This window comes from Coenobita brevimanus, chromosome 51 (genome assembly GCF_032717465.1).
Source record: "Coenobita brevimanus isolate Jiangsu-jjx chromosome 51, ASM3271746v2, whole genome shotgun sequence".
Taxonomy (NCBI): domain Eukaryota; kingdom Metazoa; phylum Arthropoda; class Malacostraca; order Decapoda; family Coenobitidae; genus Coenobita; species Coenobita brevimanus.
Window position 1 is genome coordinate 33,644,650 of NC_137004.1, and position 25,785 is coordinate 33,670,434.

Sequence of the window (25,785 nt, forward strand, 5' to 3'; positions counted from 1 at the left end):
TATATCCTCATTCGTCAGCCTGTCTCTCCATGTGACTCCACAGGCTCCTCTTAAATAACTCATTTCCACTGCTCTCACTCTTGACTTGTGTCCTTCCAACAACGTCCAAGCTTCACTTTCATACGTTAGAGTTGGTATCACGATACTGTCATGTAGTAACTTTTTCACTTCCATGCTCACTTCCCTGTTTCTTATCACTGCTTTCAAAGAACCAGCAACCTTTCTTCCCTGCTGTACCCTTTCAAGCACTTCACCCTCCAAACCTTCATCCTTACTCATCACACTACCCAAGTACTTAAACGTACTCACATTTTCCAATTCCTCACCATCCAACCTCGCTGTACTTTCACTGACTTCACCCCTCTCAAAGACCATCACTTTACTCTTCCCTACATTCACCTTTAGATTCCGTTTCTTACACACTCTCCCAAACTCATCCACCAAGCCTTGCAGCTGCCCTTCGTCTTCGCTCAACAACACAGTATAATCTGCAAACAACAGTACAGGGAGTTTCCAAACACTACACTCTCTCACCAGGGCCACTCCAACATCCACTACCCTACCTTGTACCTCTTTTATTACCCCATCCATGTACAGATTGAACAACCATGGAGACATGACACATCCCTGTTTCAACTCAACTTTCAAAGAGAAAAATTCACTTAGTTCACCATCCACACGCACTGTAGCCTTCGCACCATCGTACATACTCTTCACAGCATTCAACAACTTCCCATCTACTCCATATATTCTTAACACTTTCCACAATCCTTGTCTATCCACCCTGTCATATGCTTTCTCCAAATCCATGAAAGCCGCATACAACTTCTTTCCCTTCTCTAGAAACTTTTCCACTAAAGAACTAAGAATGAATATCTGATCTACACAACCTCTTCCCTTCCTAAAGCCTCTCTGTTCTTCTCCAACTAATGTCTCTGTTCTTTCTCTAACTTTGTCAATAAGTATCCTACCATACACTTTTCCTATTATATTAAGAAGACAAATGCCCCTATGATTACCATACACTTCTTTTTCCCCTTTTCCTTTGTACAAGAGAATAATTATACCTGACTTCCAATCCTCCGGGACTCTACCTTCCTCCCAGGCCAATCTGCACATCTTCCACATCCATTCTACTACTATCTCTCCCCTATGCTTCAGCATTTCACCACACACTCCATCAATTCCTGGGGCTTTCCCCGATTTAACTTTCTTCATTGCTTCCACAACTTCTGTCCTACTGATTTCTTCCTGTCTTCTCACCTCCCTCCTTCTCCCAGCCATTCCCCAGCCACTTATACTCGCATTACTTCCATCTTCTATGTTCAACAGTTCCTTAAAGTGTTCTCTCCATCTGCTCACTTTTTCTCCCTTCTCCACTAGCAATCTACCATTTTTATCTTTCACTCCCCTGCTTACTTCACTTCCACCCTGTCTTATTCTTTTCACCTCTTTCTAGAACATTTTCTTGCAGTCCCTCCACTTTACACTCAAATTCCTTCCAAATTCCTCATCCACTCTCTTCTTACTCTCTCTCTTACTAATCTTTTCACCTCTCTCTTTCTTTCTACATATAACTCTCTCTTCCGCCTCTCAACTTCTTCCATGCCCCTATTTCTCATCCATTCATTGTATGCTTTCTTCTTTTGTGCCACAGCCTGTCTCACCTCTTCCGTCCACCACGCTGTTCCTTGCACCCCCCTCCGTCTTCTCTTCCTTCCACACACCACATCACATGCTGCACATATTTCTTCTGTAAATATTCTACACACACCTTCCACGTCTCCCATCTGCTCCAATTCATATTTGCACAATCGTTCCTCCACTTCTCTCTTGTACTCTGCCTTTTTCTCATCCTCTTGTAACCTTTCCACACTCCTTGCAACTACTCCTTCCTCTCGTCTTTCCCTTCTTCTATTCCTCCATCTTACTGGACTCCTAATTCTGGCCACCACCAAGTAGTGGTCAGAAAGTCCACTCCCCCAACCTCTATAAGCTCTTGCATCCATTACACATCTTCACATCCTTTCATCCACACACACATAATCAATCATTGCCTTCCTTTCATTCAGTTCACCACCCACCCTTCTCATCACTCGCCATGTATACCTGTGGATCATTTTATGCCTGAAGAGGGTATTGGCTATCACCAACCCCCTCCCAGCACAAATGTCCACTAATGCACTCCCATTCTCATCTATCTCAGCAGGCACACCCCACTCACCAACTATTCCATCCACCTTCACATTCCCAACTTTACATTTCATATCACCGATCAAAAACAGTCTCTCTTTCCTTCCAAACTTTTCCATGCACACTTCTACATTTGTCCAGAACTCTTCTCTCACTCTACTAGCATGATCTTGCGTTGGCGCATACACACACACAATCGCCCACATTTGTATTCCAACTTTCAACTTTACCCACACAATCCTTGACCCAACTGATCCATACTGTCTTATGCTCTTCTTCCATCTTTTACTCACAACTATACATACTCCTTCCTTTGCCCTCTCATTCTCACCTACTCCTGCTCTTATACCCCATTCATACTCCCATTCTCTCACACTTCCTCCCCTCCATTTTGTTTCATTTATTCCACATACATCCACTTTCGCACCCTCAATCACCTGGACAATCTCTCTCTCATTCACCTCATCATTCGCTCCCCCTTACACTCCACGTTCCAATAACCATGTCCTTTGTCCGGTCCTTGGTCGTCATCGTTTGGTCAGTCCTTGTCCGAGGCTTATTGTTTGTTTTTTTAGTTAGTTGTTTTCCGGGGAGGGGCACTAACCCTCCGCCAAACATGCCGTCCATAAAACACACACCCATTCATATACAGTATTACTTATTTCACTAATGTCCTGACATAAGCGAAGATGTTACACAGATATGTGTTTAGCAGCCAGTGGAGCAGTGGATTGGGTGGCTGTGTTCTTGTGAGGAAGCAAGAAGGGCAGCCTGGTATGCATGTTTACAGTACAGTGTATACAATCATGAGCTAATTTAACTGGCAGTTTACTCCCAGCAGTGAGCACTGTCTTGTGTAATTCACATAGCTCTGACAAAAATAGTTATGTAATACCAACAATGCTTATGAAATAGAAATTTTGCTCATGGCTGCACATATGCAACAGGCCTGGTGTGCTAAGCTGATCAGATGTTGCCATGTTTTGATGTATTCCCGGTAACAAAACTTTTATGCTACTGTTATGATTATGTAAAACACATCATAGCTTTGGTGATGGTACAGTAGAATTTATGCTAATTCATTGTTCAGAAGTGCATACTTTATGAATATTAAAAATAGCAGCTTATGAAACTTACCTCTGCTGCAGTGTTCAACTTCATTAAAAAGAATACATTATTAGAAATGTGCTGTTTAGTTGGCTTTTCAGACTGGAGGTTTAAATATAACCCGTTTCACTTACACAAACTCAAGTTCTTTCAGGTGTGAAGTGTACTGTAGTTCATATTTTTCTTTTAGCTGATGTTACAAACAGTATTTCACATGCCTTTATTTTCATATTTTTTATCAATAATATAATGATTTTAAGCTTGTAATGAGCAATATTGTACAGTACTTAATGACCTTTTAAAGATTTAGAAACAAAATTTAAAGCTGCATATAATGTAAAAGGCCATCTGATAAACAAAGGGGGATAAGACAGGGTGGCTCGTACTTGGCAGCTCATGTCTAGAATTTAACAGTTACAAAAATGATACTAAAATAAGATATGGAGAGCAAACAAGTTATTCGCAAAATTCTACATTCCCGAGGGTTTAAGGAATATATCCCACTTAAATGTTAGTGCTGGTGTAGTGCAGTGTGTGTTATTAAGGGGAGAGATGAATTATTTGTGTGTGAAATACTGAAATTTGTGACATGGAAAATACTGTGTCGCACTCTCGTAGCCTCGGGGGTACTTTTGTGACGACTTGGACCAACCTAGGACATACAGTACTTCAGGTGGGTGGCAGAAATGGTTTTTGAGAATTTAGGTTATGTGGTCCTTGACCCCCATTGTATCCCCATTGACCTCATGTTAAATAGACATCAATATACAATAAATCGATATACAGTTGAATCTTCACATGGCATTACCCCATCGCATACTGTTTATGTTTAAGGCCCAAGGACTGCACTCACTGTCTCTGGCAAGTGTAAGTAGGAGGGAAATCATTGTCAGAGAACCATCTCCCATTCTATAAAAAACTTCATAGGGTGCAACTGCCCCCACATGGGAGATGGCACCTTGTCAGGCAGACTGAGGTCCTTCTCACAATATGCGGGGTAGGTTGCGGAGGTTTGGCATCCATACTTGGTCACAGTTGTTCCTCCTCATCTGGGGTGCACAGTCATACATTGGGTAGGCTACCCTTCAGTGTCATAAGCTAGGGTTAAAGTTTTAAATGTTCCCACTCGGGATGTGGGATTTCGTGCATATATAAATGATTCTGTTGAAGGTGGTAAAGGCATTGTTAAGGTTTTGGGAAAAGAATTTAGGCTGAAAGTTCCTTAACAAGAGTATTTGAGTTCCACAAATTCAGGTAACTGCTTGTTGAAAAACAAAAAAAAAAGCTACTCTGGAATAAATACATCCAAGGGTTTTCCAAACTTTGTGTTAATTTCCACATTATTCCCACATAATTCTGACTAACTGAGCATACATCTGTGGGTCTTTTAGGTCTTGAGTGTGTGTACAGTTATGGAGGTGGGTGTTATGTCTCACAGGTCTTGAATCTGTGTACAGGAATAGAGATGGGTGTTATGAACATTACCCCACCCTTTATGATCATGGAAACTAGCTCTTTATTATGATGAAAAATCAGTTAATAATTTCATTGACATAAGTACCCATATATTGCTTTCAGACATTCAGCCTTCCAGAGGAGGATATACAAGATTTATGCCTTCAAGCAGTGGAAGCCACATTCATGAACCAGAAGGAAAAAACTATATTGCGACAGACTGTACAGAATGAGCTCAAGAGTCTTCAAGGAAAGCTTCTCATGTGATATGCTCTACCAGCCATACTCTTCATTTAAGCTTAACAAATTTGCCTTAAAATAGCATGAATATAATGTACATGGTGGTAGGTTGGGGGCGCTTACCATCAACTCACTCAATGTAGTGCTGCACGCAGGTGTCTGCCCTTTCCTCTCTTTCCTCCTTTCCATCCTTCCTCTTCTGTCTTTCTTTGCAACATTCTTTCCTTGTCCTTCTTCCTACATCTGATTTTGCGCTCCCTCTTCTGGCTTTTTTTCCTTCATTCTTTCTTGTTCCTTCTGCCTATGGGTGACTGTACACTGAGTGACAAGCCAAATGGTTTCCTGTGCACCAGGAAACCATATACTGTACTACACTGGGTGGTAACCATATAACCAAATTTTGGCGCCTGGTAGTTTAGTGGGTAATTGCGGTGCTCGAATTGGATTGAGATGGTGAAGGTTTATATCAAAGGGGTGGTTGGAGTTATTGCTCGCATAATGCCACTCAGGGATGAATGAGGCTGATCACTCTCATCTTAATTGTCAGGACCAACTTACCTAGCCCCAGGCTCCTACGCTTCTCATGGGGCAATGTAGGATTGGATGATGGATGGATGGATGGATCACTATGATGAAAATATTAATGCTAAAATTCCTATGACTCACTCTTGGCTCAATAAAATCACATGATGTTTGCTGGAATAGAATACTAAAATTTTCATGATCATGAGAGGGTTACTGAAGACATTCACAGGCTCCTATGACATACTCTTACCTGAATAAATTTGTCAGGGACTTCCATTATGTTATGTTTATGTGTAGAGATAACTGACAGTGCTAATATTGCGGGATTAGGGCGTCGGGCTAATATGTGTACATTTTTTTTACATGAGTGCAGCTCTTCAAGTGTTGCAATCTTAAGCCATTGCCCTACTCAGTCCCTAATCCCAGAGGTTTCCACTCAGGATTTCATTGTATGTCTTCCTGGCTCTGCCTTGGGGCATTCTTCCCTCCATATTTTTACCTGTGGCTTTCCTCAACCTGCTGTCCTCAGTATCCTTTTGTGATATCCAAACTACCTTAATGTACTGGTTTACTTTTATCTGTTTATCTATCTATTGCCAGACACCATAATCCCATAAAGGATGGCCATTTGACTTTTGAGTTACAGTATTTGTTTTACGAGGAGGGGCACTAACCCTCCACCAACCCACTTGTTGACACGTAGGGAGCACATATGGTTTGGTTATATGGTTACCACCCAGCGTTGTAAATGGTTTCTTGGCTTACAGGAAACCATTTGGCTTGTTACTTAATGTAAAGCCACCTGTAAAGGAAAGAAAAGCAATAACAAGTGACAGGAAAGATGGGAGAAACAGGAAGAGAGAAGGGCAGACACAGAAAAAGAATGATAAAGGCTAAGGAAGAAGTAGGCAGCACTACATCAAGTGAGTGGATGATGATGTAGTGCTGCCTACTTCTTCCTTATCCTTTACCATTTTTTTTTCCATGTCTGCCCTCCTCTTTTCCTATTTACGTCACTTCTTTCATATATCCTATGCCAGATCTATCTCTGTTCTCAGTCTTGTCATTCCGTGATGCAAGCCAAAATAAATGCTGAACTTGTGAGAGCACAGGAAGGTTAACTCTTGCTGAGCTGCAGACCTTATGAGACACAATGAAGGTGTGCACAGACCTTGCTGCAAACCTCTTACAAGGTACAGTTTACGATGGTCATAAAACGGTGATTAAGTGGAGGTATACTACCTTACAAATAATAAGCACAGCAGGGGTTAAAGGTCAATGGAGACCAAACAGTAAGTCTATGTTGTGTAAGGGATGTGTTTCAGTACACCACAACTCCTTCTGAGACTTTTCAAACTAGAATGGTTAAATATAGCTTTCATTACCCAATTCAGTACTAAAGATCCTTCCTATGCTTTGTAAAACAGCTTGAAGATAGCTAGACCAAAAATAAAAATGTTATAAAGTGTAATACTGACAGGGTACCCATACTATAACCATCCTATTAACACCTCCAATCAGGGGACAACATTTACATCTGTTTTCTTGATCATCATCATCCAGACTTCCTTTCCCACCCTAGGGCAGGGTGAGGAGTATCAACGTCCAGACAGCCCAAGTTTGCTCAGATCAATGGGCCATGCTTCCATTCACTCATCAATCAAGCCCATGGAATCCTGGCTTCATCATATAGGCCAAAACCCTTTCACCACGTTCTGTAGCTTTACATATATCTATCTGATAGAGTCAATCTGAACGCTGTCACGTTAAAAGTGGTGCCAAATCCCTGGTTATGTGCCTCTCCGCACAAAATTCAACCAGCTAGCTCAGTTTTTTGTCAGTCCCCTAGCCTCACAAGCTTCCATACCTCTTCCTTGCACACTCACCCGCTATATCCCTCCACCTTCTTCTTGGCCTACCTCACCTCCTTCCTCCTTCAAATTCACTCAGGTATACCTTTTTCACCACTGTATTGTCTTCCATTCTCTCTTCATGACCACACCATCTCAGTACACTCTCTTTGATTCTGGTGTCCACAGACTTCTTCACTCCGCATCTTTCACGCATCACATTATTCCATATGCTATCCACTCTCTGTACTCCACACACATTCCTCAGCAGTCCCATCTCCACAGCTGTCACTCCTGACTTTTCATTTTCATGCCACACCATAGTCTCACATTCATATGTTAAAGTTGGCACTAACACTTTTTCATGTAAGCCTCGTGCAGCTGCAGCACTCAAGCCTATGTTTTTTTATCAAGGCTTTCAGAGCACCAGCTACTTTCCTTCCTTGTGTCACTCTACTTTCCACTTCTTTTGCACATTTTCCTGTCCTTTCTATCACTGTACCCTGGTATTTGAACTCTCTCACCAATTCCAGTCTCTTTCCATTCACTGTAACATCACACTGGGAGTCACCTTCTCTCCCAGTAACCATCACTTTACTCTTTTCTACATTTACTGTCACGACATGTCATTCACGGACATCAGCAAATCTCTGCACTAGTCTACCAGTCCACAGCAGTCATATTTAAATTCAGGCACCCAACTGTATTCCCTTTTATGTTGGGTCACAATATTTCCCCTGAACATAACCTGCTACAGTCGCAATCCATCCATCCATCATCCAGTCCTACGTTGCCCCATGAGGAGCATAGGAGCCCGGGGCTAGGCAAGTTGGTCTTGACATTTAAGATGAGAGTGACATAGAAAGTGAACTGGCCATGATGGTTTCGATCCCGGGCCTCACATATCAGACCCAGTTATCAATCTGTGTTATGTTTAAATTCATGTACCCAGCTTTATTCCCTTTTATCTTGGGTCACAGTACTAAACCTAACCTGCTGAACCCAAAGCCACAAAATTCCACTAGAACACAACATGTCAAATTTGCATCTAGGTCCCCAACAGTACTGCTGCATTTTTTTTTTTTTTTTTTTTTTTTTTTTTTTTTTTTTTTTTGTCACATTTCCCTAGAATACACTCGACAACAGTCAGGCTTCAACCCAGATCCATAGTTATATTGCTAAGAGAATGGAGGATGATAGATGGTTCATGAAGCCACTTCATCCATGTACTATACCACATGTTTGGGCATCATTTTCTTCATATTTCCATGTACTGGTTCATCTCTGACACTACCTTCATTTTTTTTTTCTTCTGCCTTTCTTCTTTCTTTCCTCTTCCTTATATAGCTCAGAGAATGGAGGATGATGGATGGTTCAGTGAAGCCTTTTCAATCTATGTACCACATGTTTGGGCATCATTTTCTTCATATTCTTCTGTACTAGTTCATCTCTGACACTTTCTTCATTTTGTCCTCTTCTGTCTTTCTTTCCTTAATTCTTTCCACTTCCTTTTGCCTATGGGTGACTTTACACTGAGTGACAAGCCAAATGGTTTCCTGTACACCAGGAAACCATTTACTATGCTGGGTGGTAACCATATAACTAAATTATGGCACCTGGTGGTTTAGTGGGTAATTAAGGTACTCCAATCAGATTGAGCCAGGCTAGCTTATATCCAAGAGGTGGATGGGGATTTTTGCTCATGTAATATCACTCGGATGAGTGAGGCTGGTCACTCTCCTCTTAAATGTCAAGACCAGTTTGCCTAGCCCCGGGCTCCTATGCTCCTTATGAGGTGACATAGGATTGGATGATGGATATATATTATATATATATTGAAATACCAGCGCGGCGGGATGAGCCCGACACCACCACCCCAAGAGGAGAGAGTGAGGGGGTGACACCCACCCCACAAGGAGACAATGGAGGGGCTGACTTACCTGGGCAGGTGTCCAGGCAGCAACGACACATCTCCCTCATGACCTGGCGCCCCTCTTCTGCGCAGCCAGACCACCTAGTAGTGTACGGAAAGAGTACACTACTCTCCAGCAGAGGAAGTGCTCGCCAGAATCGGGGTGGGACTTGCAGTGGCAAGTTCCCAGACACACTCTCAGACGCCGAATCTTCTGGATTGGCTCCCGATGTTACAGGCACAGGACCTTCCCAGATGGTAGGAGGGCATGCTCTGTCGGAGCTGTGGTGTTAGCCGAGAGTGTACGTCTGGCCTCTTCCTCCTGATGTCCCCAGGACAGGTAACCCCAACCCAACAAAGGGAGGGCACGCTCAGTTGGAGCTGCGGCACTAGCAGAGAGTGTACGTTCGACCTCTTCCGACGTCTCCAGTGCAGGTGATCCTAGCCCTACAACAGGAGTGCCTGGAATGCCCTCGTACCCCTGTTCCATGTAGGAGCACAGGCAGTGCCTGACGGGGCTGCCTAACGGAAGGAGTCACCTCCGGCTTGCCCCAGCGCCCTGGTGTTAGAGCGAGGTGCCACTCTTTCCAGCTCTCTCCTTGGAGGGCTGGAGCTTCTTCTCCTACAGGTTCCCCTCCTGAGTCCAGACCAGACGAGATGCCCCCAAGTCCTGGAGTCTGGTCCCTGCAGCCTGGGTCACCCCAGACGTTGACGGGTTCCGGCAGGACCAGAGGCCGCAGCTCTCCCCTGTCAGCCTCCCCCTGTAGCAGAGGCTGCAGTCCCCAGAACCAGTGGGCCTCCCTCGGCGCAGGCGGTCGCAGTTCTCTCCTGACAGCCACCCCGGACCAGGGTATAGGCTGCCCTACCTCGGCAGCATCCTACTCCCGGCTGACACTCGGGCCGGGACTCCACCAGGCCCTACCCCGGACCCCAAGGACAACCAAGGGCCGATGGCACACTGCCCGGCTTCGGGCCCAGTCCCGAGAGCCCTGCCTCCTGCAGGGCCGATGCAGCAAGGAAGCCGCCCCAGACACCGCCCCATTACTCCCAGACTAGTGGCAACTCCATGGGCCCCACTGTCCTGTACAGCTCCCCGGACGGCCTGCCTCCCACGCCCGGCTGCCACTTGGAGCTCCCTGCATAGGCCCTCTTCCCCAGGGGCCGTGGCCTCCCCTCCTCAGAACCGTGAGTGACAGGTCTCGTGATCATATACCTCCCCAGTGTCGTGGACCCCTCCCCTTCAGTGACCTGTCATCCATCCATCATCCAATCCTACATTGCCCCATGAGGAGCAGAGGAGTCCAGGGCTAAGCAGTTGGTCCCAACATTTAAGATGAGAGTGACCAGCCTCACTTATCCCTGAGTGGCATTACATAAGCAATCAACCCCAACCACCCCTTGGATATAAACCTTCACTGGCTCAATCCGATTGGAGCGCAATAATTACTCACTAAACCACCAGGCGCCAAAATTTGGTTATATGGTTACCACCTAGCTTAGTAAATGGTTTCCTGGTGTACAGGAAACCATCTAACTTGTCACTCAGTGTAGAGTCACCCACAGGCAGAAGGAAGAGGAAAGAATGAAGGAAAGAAAGACAGAAGAGGAAGTGTAAAGTTACCCGTAGGCAGAAGGACAAGGAAAGAATGAAGTAAAGGAAGACAGAAGAGGATGGAAGGAAAGAAGGATGGAGGAGAGGAAAGGGCAGACACCCGACAGCAGCACTACATCGAGTGAGTGGATGGTGAGCGCCCCCACTTACCAACAAACTGTTATCCTTTGTTCCTATCCCCATACGCGGCACGTTCTCCCCCCCCCCCATTATAGTATCCCCTCCATCGATGAATCAAACCCCTATGAATCGCGCGGAGTGTATAGCCCCAGCCCCGGGTTGAGACACCCCCCCCCTCTCTCGACCAGTGACAGACAAGCCCGCACCATTCACATAACAGCAAGATCTCAGGCTATATCTCCCCTCCCCCCTCCTCTTCTCCTCCCTACCCCCGGGCCGACTCCCCAGAGAGTAACCCTCCCTATCCGCATTAAGCCCCTCTTCCCTTTACGCGCCCCGTGTGACCTATGGTATATTCTCGGCCTGTGTGATACGTGTAGAGAAGCAAAGTTAGCTAGGGACTTCCGTATATATCACGCGATGATGATGATGATGTATTAGGTAGGACCCGTCTGTGTTCCGCGAGCACCTAGGCTTAAGAATTGGGTATACTGGGTTGTTATATGTCCATTTGTCTGTGTTCATGTACTACCTATATTGGCGACATATTGCTTGTGATATGATGAGAGAAATAGCCCAGATGTGAGACAAAGATTCTGTATCAGATGGACAAGTGATTGAGATAAATATCAGTGGAAAGCATTGTGTAACTTCGACTCTGATCATAGAACACTGTGTGTGTGTGTGTGTGTAATTGTTCTGTATTAATATACTAGTGTATTTGTCTACCCGTGGTGTTTGTGTTTTCCCTTCCTTGCTAGAGCTGACCCGGTCAGGAAATACGGACCCAGAGTTGCATCGTAACTGGGCCCGAGAAGTCGGGACAGAATACGTTGCATAACATAATTATATACTGTATACAGTATAATATATATATATATATATATATATATATATATATATATATATATATATATATAATATCCTTGGTGTATCATGAGTGTGAGATGATTTAGGGCAGGGGTAGGGGTGTAATTTTGCGGCGAAGCAGGTGGAGTGGGGGAGTGGGTGTATCGGGCGGGTGGACGGGAGAGGCGCCCGGAGCGTGTGATGGTTGTTTTGAGGGTGATGTGGGTGTGCGGGGTTGGTGTGTGTGTGAGGTGCGTGGGGTGGCAGGGGTGTGGGCGGCACAGCGTGGGGAGCGGGGTGTGGGGTGAGTGGGTAGTGGTGTCGTGGGGCCGTGGGTGGTGTAGGTGGAGGTGGGGCGTGTGCGGGCGGTGGGCTGGGAGTTGTGGGGGCGGTGGTGGGCGGCAGCTGGGGCGGGGGTGTGGGGGTGTTGGCAGGACACACGGTGCTGGGCATGGGGGAGGGGGTGGCGGGTAAGGAAGAGGTGGGAGAGCGGCAGGGTGTTGGTGGTGGTGGTGGGTTGTCAGGTGAGGTGTGATGCGGCGTGATGGAAGGCAAGGTGGAAGCAGCGGGGGAGGGGGAGGGAGAGAGAGATGGGGAGGAGATGTAGCAGTCGTAGGTGGTAGGAGGGGGCGGCGCGGGAGCAGAGGGTGGGACGGGTCGTAGGTCCGGGGTGGTGGGGGCAGGAGTGCAGAAGGAGTGCACGTGCCAGTTTCGGAGGGTGCAGGGAGTGCCGTGGTACTCGACGGTTACCTGATAGGGGTTAGGGACGTGGATGATGGTGTGGGGTCCCGTGAAACGCGGCGTGAGCTTGTGGGGGGTTGGGAGCTGGGCTATCATAACTGTGTCACCCGGCTTACAGGGGTTGGAGGCAGTGTCGAGGCTGAGGTCCAGGTTGTGTTGAAGGTGGGTCAGGCCGCTTTTGAGGTGGTGTAATGGATCTGTTGTGGGGGTTGAGGTGGGGGGTTGCAAATGTTGCCGAAGGGGCAGGAGGAGGGGTGTTTCCCCGAAAACTCGCTCATATGGTGAAATTCCGTCCTCTCGGGGGCAGGAGTTGATGCCCCATTGCACGATTTTTACATGGGCGGGGCAGTCATCATTCTTGGTGGCTTCTATCCGGGTGCGGAGCCGATTCATTAGTGTGCGATGGCTCCGCCTGCATACAGCATTTACTTGGGGCCAGTAAGGAGATGAGTGGGAGATGTTATACCCAAAGGTATAGGCCAGCTCCTCCCAGATCTTACTGGTGAATTCGGGTGCGTTATCTGAGTGGATCGCTTGCGGGATGCCAAAGTAAGGGAACACGTCCCGGAGGGCATCGGCCACTGCGACACCGTAGTGTTCCTTTGCTGGGCAGGCCACGACAAATTTGGAGTACGTGTCGATGAAAGTGATAACTTACCTATAGCCTGATTTTGGAGGTAAGGGTCCCACCACGTCAATCGCTAACAGCTGCCAAGGTTTGTGGGCGGTAATATGGCCCGACGGACCTGCAGTACGGGTGATGTCTTTATCAAGGGCACAGGCGCGGCAGGTTTGGATAATTTCCTTGGCAAGGGTGGAAGGATTTGGCGCCCAGTAGGTGTCAATGAAGACCTGCAGTGTTTTTTTTTGTACCCAGGTGAATGCCGTTGTGGGTGTGCAGGTGTCGTAGGGCATCGAGGGCGGTGTCAGGGGCTAGGAGGATATGGCCTGATGGGGTCAGTAGGTGGTCGCCCTAGCAATACAGTTTCTTGAATAGGTGCTGGGGGATCCAAGGAGGTCGCTCCTTGCGATGCCACTGCTGGAGGAGGTCTGGCTCCAGCTGGGCAGCGTGGATGGGGAGCCGAGAGAGGGCGTCCGCGTTGGTATGGAATTTGCTGGGGCGGTACATGATTTCATAATTGAATTCCTCCAGGGTTTCACGCCATCGGATCCAAACCCACCCACCCACCCACCCGCACACACATACACACACCTACACACACACACACACACACACACACACACACACACACACACACACTGCTACCACATCAATCTGTACACCCCACCCCCCACCCCCCCGCACACAAACATCCACACACACACATACACACACACACACACACACACACACACACAGCAACCACATCAAACCATTCACCCCCACCCCCCACCCTCCACAAACAACACATGCATCCACCCACCTACATCCACACACACACACACACACACACACACACACATAGTACTCTCTAGTGGAACTTGCTGGTGAGAAAATGTGTGTATGTAACTGTGATGGTGTCGGGAGGTTGCCATGGTAACACACAGGCACCTCGCACCACACTCACACAACACACACACACACACACACACACACACACACACACACACACACACACACACACACACACACACACACACAATTTATTTTTGGGTAGGGCTGGTAAAGAGACCTGTATAATCATGAGAGTTAATAGAGACAGCATTAACACTCATAGCAGTATGACTCACTCTCAGCTGAATGCTATCGCCAAGCAGTACCTGGAATAAAATACTAGAGTTGCCCCTACCATGAGAAGGCCCGGGTACCATCTAGTGGTTGTAAAAGTAGTTGGACAAGTTTGTCGTCTTGGTAAGCGTCGCTACTGGGCTACTTTTGCTAGTGGCCGTATGACAGTGGAAGGACGAGGGTGTTTGTGTGTTGCTGTGCATCATTCCCCTGAGGTAAGTGTTGGATATTTGCTGTTTTTAGCCATTAAGGTGACTACATTAGGACACAAGGATATCGCACTGACAGGCCCAAAGAAATAATATTATATAAGGCTACTAGACGTAATTCTGATGAGACAAGGGGGCTGTTGGTGTGAGGGAGATGAGGAGGCCTTGTACCGCCTCAATCTTGGTGTCTCAGCACCAGTGAAATAGCAGTGTGAGTGTCATCCTGTAGATTCTCGTGCCGATCAGACTGGTGGACTAGGTTTGCTTGCCCCCTTGTCCCTGTCCACCCAACAGTACAGTTTGGGACCTGAATGTAAACTGATAAGAGCGATTCAGATTTCAGAGGGACAATGTGATGGAAAAAAAATTATATGTAAATTATTTTGTCCTGAAGAGCACACACACACACACACACACACACACACACACACACACACACACACACACACACACACACACACACACACACACACGTACACGTATATTGTGGTGGTGTTCCTTCATTTTACCAAGACCAAGATGGTTGTCTTTTTTGCAGCTTATTTCCCGTAGTTCAGTGAAAGAATTAAACTTACAGCTCTACATCATTTCCATACCACTTCTTCGTGACTAGCACCATTCTAGTGTTAACCCCTTGTCACAACGCAAAATTTAAGAAAGAGATTGCAATTTTACGCCAAGTTAGAGTGAACAGGGTATAGTAGTGATGCTGTAACACACGAATATTTGTCCTCTTGTTTACAGGTCAGTCCACACGCAGTCTTTAGGTCACGTCTTCCATAGAGCAGGTAACACATGAACAGCCAGCGTAACTAAATGGCAGACCAGAGATGGAGTGAGAGGATGAGGCACACAGGGAACAAGATAGAGATGATACTCGCAGATCCACCGAGCTGGGACGGAACAAGCTAACAACCAAAGGATCGGAGTGGAGACAGGTGAGAGGGGTCCTTATCCTGCAGTGGTGTCACAGGCTGATGATGATGATGATGATAATGATAATGATGCTGATGAAGACGGATGTTGTTGCTGATGATGTTGATGCAAACTCTAGAATATGGTTAGATGATAGTGATGTATTTGATGATAATGGTGATGATATTGATATAACTTCTGTACTACGGTACATTTTTAACAGTGTTGGGATGGTGATGACATGCTGCTGCTGCTGACGGTGATGATGATGATGATGACGACGAGGAAGATGATGATGGTGATGATTACGACAACGAAGACGACGACGACGATGATGATGACGACGATCTTCAAGTCATTGGCTGAGTCACCTCTCCCTTTCCTTTCTGTTTAACTTCGTGTTTTGGTGACTGTGTGTGTGTGTGTGTGTGTGTGTGTGTGTGTGTGTGTGTGTGTGTGTGTGTGTGCTTGCTTCTGTTCGTGTATATATATCTTGGTTGATGATACCATAGTTATTCAAATGGCAGAATTATTTCCACACATTCATAGTTTTATTTCAAGGGTAAATATTAGGCCAAGAACATAGGACCTTTTACCTATACAATTAAGAGACACTTACGCAATATTCTGAAAAGCTTATTACATCCCATAGACCACAGCACAGGGTTCCATAAGTCACTGGTCACCGTCTCTTTATGTATCGTTAGGAAGTGGATGAATATGAGTGAAGTAATACATATATTTTGGTCTTTATTTAAAGGTAAGAATTAACCTCACATATTCTTTTTAATTTTAAGGATACAACACATGATTTTCTACATTTTATCACAGTAGCTCTAGGACCGGCCCTGACTGTCTGCTTCTCACTAACCATTTTCGGATGAGAGGTGTTGTACTCATATAGGCTTTAGAGATTATAGTGGAGCCAACTTACGTTCTACCAATCCCACACATTAAGTCACACACCATCACCCTCTCACACCACACCATACCATACCACCCTCCCACACCGTATCACACCACACCATACCAATCTCTCACACTACACGACACGAAATCACACTCCCACACCACACAAAATCACCCTCCCACACCGCACCACAAAAAATCCTCCTCCCACACAACACCACACCACACCACACCACACCACACAGAATTATATACCTTCCCGCACCACACCACACTTAACCACCCTCCCACACCACACCACACTACAAAAAAAATCCTCCTCCCACATCACACCACACATAACCACCCTCCCACACCACACCACACCACACAAAACCACCCTCCCACACCACACCACACCACAAAAAAATCCTCCTCCTACACGACACCACAGAAAATCACCCTCCCACACCACAACACACATAACCACCCTCCCACACCACAACACACATAACCACCCTCCCACACACCTCACCACACAAAGCCACCCTGCCACACCACACCACACATAACCACCCTCACACACCACACAACCCTCACCACACAAACCTCACCATACCACACCACAACCCCCCCTCACCACACCACACCACACCACACCACACCACACCACACCACACCACACCACACCAAGGAGATTAACTTAAGGGGCCTGAAGCTCCCGCATCTAGTAATTCTGAGCTTGTTTCCAGGTAACTCCACACACACACGCCTCAGGTCACGTCTTTCAGAGAAGAGATAACAGAAGGACAGCGAGCGTAACTGAATGGCAAGCCAGAGATGGATTGAGAAGAAGAGGTGCACAGAGAACAAGATGGAGAGATGATATGATGCAGATCTACCGAGCAAGGACGGAACAAGCTAACAATCAATGGATCAGAGTGGAGAAAGGTGAGAGGGTCCTTATCATGCAGTGGTGTGTCACAGGCTGATGGTGATGATATTGATGGTGATAATGATGTTGATGCTGATGGTGGTGATGCTTTAACATCTCAACGTATGAGGTTACAAAATGCACAGTGAGGCTGGATAGCCAGGAAGTGGATGAATGTGAGTGCATTTAAGTATTTATGTAATATGATGAATAAGGATGGAAGATTAGAGGATGAAGTGACTGAAATGATACGCCAGGGAAGGAGGGTTGCTTGTTCTCTAAAAAGCAGTGATTAGGAAGAGGGAACTGAGGATGAAAGTATGAAAAAAAAGGGGGGGGGGGCACTGCATGCTGTGATTCCTACTTTAAAGTATGGAAGTGAAGCTTGGATCTTGTTGGAAGGACACAAGTCAAAAGTGAGAGCAGTGGAAATGAGCTACTTGAGAGGAGCATGTGGAGTTTCATAGAGAGACAGACAGACAAATGGGCAGACGAAGGAGCGTTGTGATGCCGATGTGGATGAGACTGAAAGCGTTAAGAGAAATACTTCGAGATAGTTTGGCCATGTGGAGAAGATGGCGAATAAGAAAATGACTAGAAGAGTGCACATGACTTAGCTGGAAGGATAGAGGGGGATAGGGAGACCGACGATGAGATGGAGGGAATGAGTAGAAACATATGAGTGGGATACTTGAGCTAAATGGCAGAGGACAGTACATCATGAAGGCGATTTACTTGTGGTCACCCCTTACGGGATTAAGGCGTCTGGCTATAGATAAACAGATATAGATAAATAGGTAGTTGATGATGATAATATGATGGTGATGATGATGATGATGATAAGGAGGAGGAGAAGAATGGTAATGAGAATGAGAATGACGGTGTAAATAATGATGATGATGATGATGGTGGTAATGAGGACGAGAAATACGATGATGATGATTATGATGATGATGATATTGATGATGATTTTTGTCGGCAGGTGGAAGGACGAAACAGCAGGAACTCTACCATCGGTCCAAGCATCCACGATTCCACATCCACCCATTCGTCCATCGATCCATCCATCCACCCATCCGTCCATCCATCCGTCCATCCATCCATCTCGCTTGATGTTAAAAGCTAAGTCTATTTAACTTAAGTAGTACCAATTGCTTCTTCATAAGCTTTCCAGCTGTCTGAACAGATCTGCAGTAGCTTTTAACTTCTAGAATAACTCGGTTCTGGTGCTCAGTTTGGTACTTTTATTTTCATTTTATCAGCACTGGCGCGGCAAATTTTGAGAAAAGTTCCTCAGGTAACTCCTGTTATTCTTTTACTAGGTTTCTAATGACGTCCCTAGATCCGTTGTGGCTTGAACAGTTTCCTAGACAACACAGTCTTGGCGCTGTTCTCTGCCACCCTATTATACCATGTCACATAGTGTTCTGGCTCGCTTGCTCAGTACGCTCGCTCGCTTGAACAATAAATCACTGAAGAAAAGGTGGTACAAAGCCCCCTAAGCCGCCACAGTATTATAACCCTCGGTACGTAGTCCGTTCCCTGCGGCCTTGTAACTCTATGTACCCGAAGCGCTTACAAAATAACTCGAAATAATTTTCCTTTCGTAACTATACTCGTTTCACTCTTACTTGGCCTGAGTTGTTGTTGTTGTTCTTGTTACATCTTAGGCTCCTCTGGATGTGAACCCTGTGCTATGTTGAAGGACTGTCTGTGTTGTGGTGCAGGAAGTGAGTGGGTGTGCTGTGGTGTGGGGGTGCCTCTTTGCAGTATGAGCACAGGAGATTGTATGTGTGTTATATTTTGTGTTAGTACTGTAGCAGGGAAGGTTGGTGTACTCGTGTCTCTGGGTTCGGTAGTATCTGAAGGGTGTATGCCTGATGGTGGGACATGAAGGATGCTGTTTGGCAGAAAGCTTTGGCTGGCTAGGGTGTCTGTGTGTTTCTGTATGTGTTTGGTATAGAAAGTTTTGGCTGGCTGGGGTGTCTGTGTGTTTATGTATGTGTTTGGTATAGAAAGTTTTGGCTGGCTGGGGTGTTTGTGTGTTTATGTATATGTTTGGTAAAGAAATTTTTGGCTGGCTGGGGTGTTTGTGTATTTATGTATGTGTTTGGTATAGAAAGATTTGGCTGGCTGCGGTGTCTATGTGTTTATGTATGTGTCTGGCAAGTGTAGAGTTGGGTGGAGGAGGGGATATGTTGCAAAGATATTCTGTGCAGTGTTGGGCGGTTGTTCGATTTTGTTTGTGGAGAGGATGATGCAACCTAAGGTTACATAGGTGGGACGGATCTTGAGCTGAAGTGATGAACTGTGTGCCTTTCATATTCACTTGGTCTCTGACTGAAATTAGTTATGTTTCTTGGTGTAGGTTGTCAGTACTTGTGGTCTTAGTGTCTTCTGCTATCAAGGTATTGTTTTCTGTTCTTTAAAGCTCCTTCGTGTTTGTGTTGGATAAGATAACGGCTCAGCTTGTGCGGCAGTAATTCACGGTTGTTTTAATGTATTACTTGTAAGTGGAGGATGGAGTTGGGATGTATATGAGAGAGCGTGTGTGTGAATTAGGGGGAGTGATGCAGAATGACAGGGTGGCATAGAGGCGACTTGTTTGTGGTCACCTCTTACGGGATTAAATCGTCTGGCTATAGATAGATGGATAGACAGATAGCTTATAGTTTCCATACAGTTTGCCGAGTAGTAGCGATAGTTACCACTAGAATATGATGTTAGTCACGAATGAGTGCTGTGGAAAGAATGTAGGGCTGTAGTATTGTCTATTTCTGCTACTGATCTGCCTGACATTCTGGTATGCTTTAAATAAAACTCTGTGCCAAGTTAAAGTGAAAGGCGTGTATGTTTGTGTAGGAGGAACAAGAGACAAGGAGGTTTTCTGTGGCCTGTTTTCTTTGTGCTTCCTACAAGACACAATAATAGTTATGACGGGGCATTGATGGCAAGTTTGTGAGTCAGCACACACTTACGGCCTCTCATTATACAAGGTGGTCCATATATTACGCCACCCAGTTCTTGTGTGTTGCGGACACGGCTCAGTGAACATTACCAGTATCTATCCTGCATCATTATCTACTTCCCACAACCCTCTTCAGGCTTAGCTTTATAATATAGGCTTTAATTTAGGTCCATTGATTGCATGGTGGAGAATTCCCATAACCTTTTTTATGCTTAGCTGTATATCATTGTATTGTATAATCTTTTATGTCCACTGATCACAAGGCTGAGTAGTAATTTGGTGAAGCGATCAGAATGTCTTGGCTCATCACAAAAGCCGTCCCCACAACACACAAGACTGCAGAGCGCAATATACTTACCACCTATATTAAGTCAAAGCCACAGTTAAAAAGGAATGAAACAAGACAGAAAATTTAATTTTTCATTATTAATACTTCAGTATAAAATACATTAATAGAGACAGCAATATAAAATATGCATTCAAAAGTAGCATTTGTCCACAGAACATCCTGGAGGGGAGCGACCCGACTTGCAAGGCAGATCACACCATCACCACTAGGCTTCTCTCGGCAGGTCAGGGCAGATCACCAGCAGCAGCAGCAAGTAATCTCACGGCTGGGGAAGACACGACACCCTGCCGCCGCCGCCGCCGCCGCCGCCACCAACACAGCCGCCACCACCACCACCGCCACCACCACCACCACGCATGTCAGAGTAGGGGAAGACACCACACCACCGTCAGGCTTCTCACGCCACGGCAGACCAAACTTCAGCAGTGTGGCAAGGAAGCAGCGTCAAGGCAGCACACTCCAGCACGACCTGTGGACCAGATGTGTATTAGTTCAAATCAGTGTTAGCTTTAGTTATTTAATCTTCTGTCTATCTTTATCTATTGCCAGACGCCTCAATCCCGTTTGGGGTGGCCTCCAAGTCGCCCTGTCCCCCGCCATTTCACTACCCTGCTCCCAACTTACACTCCCCTATCTCATATACCTCTCCACCCCATCCCTCCATCTCATCCTCGGCCTCCCCCTCCCTCTTCCCCCCTCCACCTCAATTACATACACTCTCTTCGTCAGTCTTTCACCCTCCATCCTCTCCACATGGCCAAACCACCTCAGTGTGTTCTCATAACGCTTCCTATCACATCCACATCCACACTACAACGCTCCTTTATATCCTCATTCGTCAGCCTGTCTTTCCCTGTGGCTCCACAGGCTCCTCTTAAATAACTCATTTCCACTGCTCTCACTCTTGACTTGTGTCCTTCCAACAACGTCCAAGCTTCACTTCCATACGTTAGAGTTGGTATCACAATACTGTCATGTAGTAACTTTTTCACTTCCATGCTCACTTCCCTGTTTCTTATCACTGCTTTCAAAGAACCAGCATCCTTTCTTCCCTGGTGTACCCTTTCAAGCACTTCACCCTCCAAACCTCCATCCTTACTCATCACACTACCCAAGTACTTAAACGTACTCACATTTTCCAATTCCTCACCATCCAACCTCACTGTCCATTCACTGACTTCACCTTTCTCAAAGACCATCACTTTACTCTTCCCTACATTCACCTTTAGATTCCGTTTCTTGCACACTCTCCCAAACTCATCCAACAAGCCTTGCAGCTCCCCTTCGTCATCACTCAACAACACAGTATCGTCTGCAAACAACAGTACAGGGAGTTTCCAAACACTATCTACTCTCACCAGGGCCACTCCAACATCCATTACCCTACCTTGTACCTCTTTTATTACCCCATCCATGTACAGATTGAACAACCATGGAGACATGACACATCCCTGTTTCAACCCAACTTTCAAAGAGAAAAATTCACTTAGTTCACCATCCACACGCACTGCAGCCTTCGCACCATCGTACATACTCTTCACAGCATTCAACAACTTCCCATCTACTCCATATATTCTTAACACTTTCCACAATCCTTGTCTATCCACCCTGTCATATGCTTTCTCCAAATCCATGAAAGCCGCATACAACTTCTTTCCCTTCTCTAGAAACTTTTCCACTAAAGTTCTAAGAATGAATATCTGATCTACACAACCTCTTCCCTTCCTAAAGCCTCCCTGTTCTTCTCCAACTAATTTCTCTGTTCTTTCTCTAATTCCGTCAATAAGTATCCTACCATACACTTTTCCTATTATACTAAGAAGACAAATCCCCCTTTGATTACCACACACTTCTTTTTCCCCTTTTCCTTTGTACAAGGGAATAATTATACCTGACTTCCAATCCTCCGGGACTCTACCTTCCTACCAGGCCAATCTGCACATCTTCCACATCCATTCTACTACTATCTCTCCCCCATGCTTCAGCATTTCACCACACTCTCCATCAATTCCTGGGGCTTTCCCCGATTTAATTTTCTTCATTGCTTCCACAACTTCTATCCGACTGATTTCTTCCTGTCTTCTCACCTCCCTCCTTCTCCCAGCCATTCCCCAGCCACTTATACTCGCATTACTTCCATCCTCTATGTTCAACAATTCCTTAAAGTGTTCTCTCCATCTGCTCACTTTTTCTCCCTTCTCCACTAGTAATCTACCATTTTTATCTTTCACTCCCCTGCTAACTTCACTTCCACCCTGTCTTACTCTTTTCACCTCTTTCCAGAACATTTTCTTACAGTCCCTCCATTTTACACTCAAATTCCTTCCCAATTCCTCATCCACTCTATTCTTACTCTCTCTTACTAATCTTTTCACCTCTCTCTTTCTTTCTACATATAACTCTCTCTTCCGCCTCTCAACTTCTTCCATGCCCCTATTTCTCATCCATTCATTGTATGCTTTCTTCTTTTGTGCCACAGCCTGTCTCACCTCTTCAGTCCACCACGCTGTTCCTTGCACCCCTCTCCGTCTTCTCTTCCTTCCACACACCACATCACATGCTGCACATATTTCTTCTGTAAATATCCTACACACACCTTCCACGTCTCCCATCTGCTCCAATTCATATTTGCCCAATCGTTCCTCCACTTCTCTCTTATACTCTGCCTTTTTCTCATCCTCTTGTAACCTTTCCACTCTTCTTGCAACTACTCCTTCCTCTCGTCTTTCCCTTTTCTATTCCTCCATCTTACTTGAATCTTAATTCTGGCCACCACCAAGTAGTGGTCAGAAAGTCCACTCCCCCAACCTCTATAAGCTCTTGCATCCATTACACATCTTCGCATCCTTTCATCCACACACACATAATCAATCATTGCCTTCCTTTCATTAAGTTCACCACCCACCCTTCTCATCACTCGCCATGTATACCTGTGGATCATTTTATGCCTGAAGAGGATATTGGCTATCACCATCTTGGCACTATTCCTTGTAGCACCTTTTTCTTAAGATTATTTCTACGTATGTTATTAGTGTATCTTAATGTGTAATATGCAAAACAGGCAAGAAAGAGGTGCTAGGGAGTCTCAGACAACGGGAATATGTACCTTATATCCTCACTAAACCAAGTGAATAAGTCTAACATTTAGGGACCTAAGGCTAGAAGAGCTTAGTTATAGTGATGTATTTTATATCAGGAAAGAGGGAAATTATGCTAGTCTTCACCCAGTTCAAGTCTCTGAAGCCTATGTGAGCCTCAGTTGTTAGGTACAGATCTGAGTCTATTAATTACTTAGTGAAAACGTGAGCCATAAATCAACATGTAATTATTAAGTCATTACATTCAGATGTACGAGTAATTGTAACCAATAAAATTTATGTTACGAGTTCTGAGTATGTTACTGACCCCCATGTACGACAAAATGTCTTTGAATACCTGACTTTCTGGATGTATCGAAAAAAGGTCAGATTGGCTAGATTTTACGAAAACACGAAAAGTTATAGATTTATCAAAAATAATCAAAAGGACTAACTGTACTAAAGTCGAGACAAAGTTGGATTGATAGAATATACGGGGCACAACTGATGGGTCTCGGAAAAATAAAACACCCCAAAATAAATCCTGGGACACTGTAATACCATAAGAACACTACCTGCCTCGATAGAGAGGAGCCAGACCAGAGTGACAGGCCAAGTAATCTGGTCTACGTCTGTCAAAGAACTAAGCTGCCAGGCCAGCTGTTTCACTGTCATAGCCTCTGACCAAACATGTCATCGCCACACACACACACACACACACACACACGCCTGCATCGTTAGCTATGGTCGACACTGCTTCGGATATCATGTGTCGTATGATGATGGTGATGAGGGAAGACCCAAATATCTTTTTTTTACCCCTAAAATTTCCGATCCAACCGTTTTCTATGATTAATAAAGGGGTAACTAGGGTAAATTTATTGTTTTTAAACGCCTCTCCTCGGGTTCCTACGCTACTGAGGGTGCAATGAATGTTACTCTGTGGTGTATTCCCTTTATTAGATTGCAATAAAATCAATTACACACTCATAGACTTCGTTTTAATCACCCCTTGTTGCATTTGCTCCGGCTGTTCTTGTGGTCGTAGGTTGGTCTGTACGTGATCCCAGTGGACTGCAGGCTGAATTTTCCCTTTCCTGAAGTCCACCGTCCTCCTGCAGGGAGATAGGGGACGTTTAGGGGTGGTTATATGACCTGGCAGCTGCACAGCCTGTTGTGGTGTGCTGGGGTGTGTTGTGATGCATGTATTGTGTGTGTGGTGATATGGTGTGCTGTGCTGGGACAAAAACTACCCATTAAATAAATATAAACAGTAAAAAATACGTCAATTATTGATCCAACCTTCCGTTTTACGTCTGGCAAACCAATCTTTCAGGCACTCGACCGTACAGCACACATAACGCAATAACTTTACCAGATCATCAAAATCCCTCTAAATACATTAATTTATCGCTAGTGTATTACCTTATAGTGGAAAATCAGGTGGAATTACAAGCAAATTAGGGAGAATAGACTGGAAAATCCTTCGAGTTGGGGTCAGAGTGGAGTCGGGGCGAGTGTGGCAGCGAGAAAGACATCAGTTGCAGCCAGACCTCTGTGGTGTGAGGTTTGGCGTGCAGCTCTACTCTGCCAAATTCACTGGCTCTATTTCGCTGTCTCTGTCTCTATCTCTATCGCTGTCTATCTCCATTTCTATCTCTGTCTGTCTCATACACGCACACAAACACAGTTTTACACCATACTATCGTCATTTACACCATTGACAATTATATACTGTATCATTCTTTAACATATGCACCTCCCAACCTCTCTCTGTCCCACACACACACACACACACAAACACACACACACACACATGCACAAAAACAACATACACTATACCCCCATCCGTTGAGTGAGATGGTATGCGTGACGAGAACAAGGCCCTCCAAACAGGCTACTTCTTCCCCACTGGTTGTGTTCGTGGAGCGCATACCTCCCTGGGTGATGAGAGTGGTGGTGTTGCTGGTTGTGTGGTTCAGCCCCTGGTGCTGTTGGGGATAAAGATCATGTTGGGAAATTCCATCGACACAGTATAAACATAACATCTATACCATGACTTAACACACACACACACACACACACACACACACACACACACACACACACACA

The 25,785-nt window shown here is 45.5% G+C and overlaps 1 protein-coding gene across 1 annotated transcript in view; it reads left to right on the forward strand.

Moving 5' to 3' along the window:
- LOC145400200 (N6-Methyl-AMP deaminase-like) overlaps positions 1 to 5,022 on the forward strand; it is a 46,600-nt gene extending 41,578 nt beyond the window's left edge. Inside the window, exon 9 of the mRNA XM_080272715.1 lies at positions 4,879 to 5,022. Within this exon, the coding sequence (XP_080128841.1) occupies positions 4,879 to 5,022 (144 nt within the window). The remainder of the gene's footprint in view (positions 1 to 4,878) is intronic.
- The last annotated feature ends 20,763 nt before the right edge of the window (positions 5,023 to 25,785 follow it).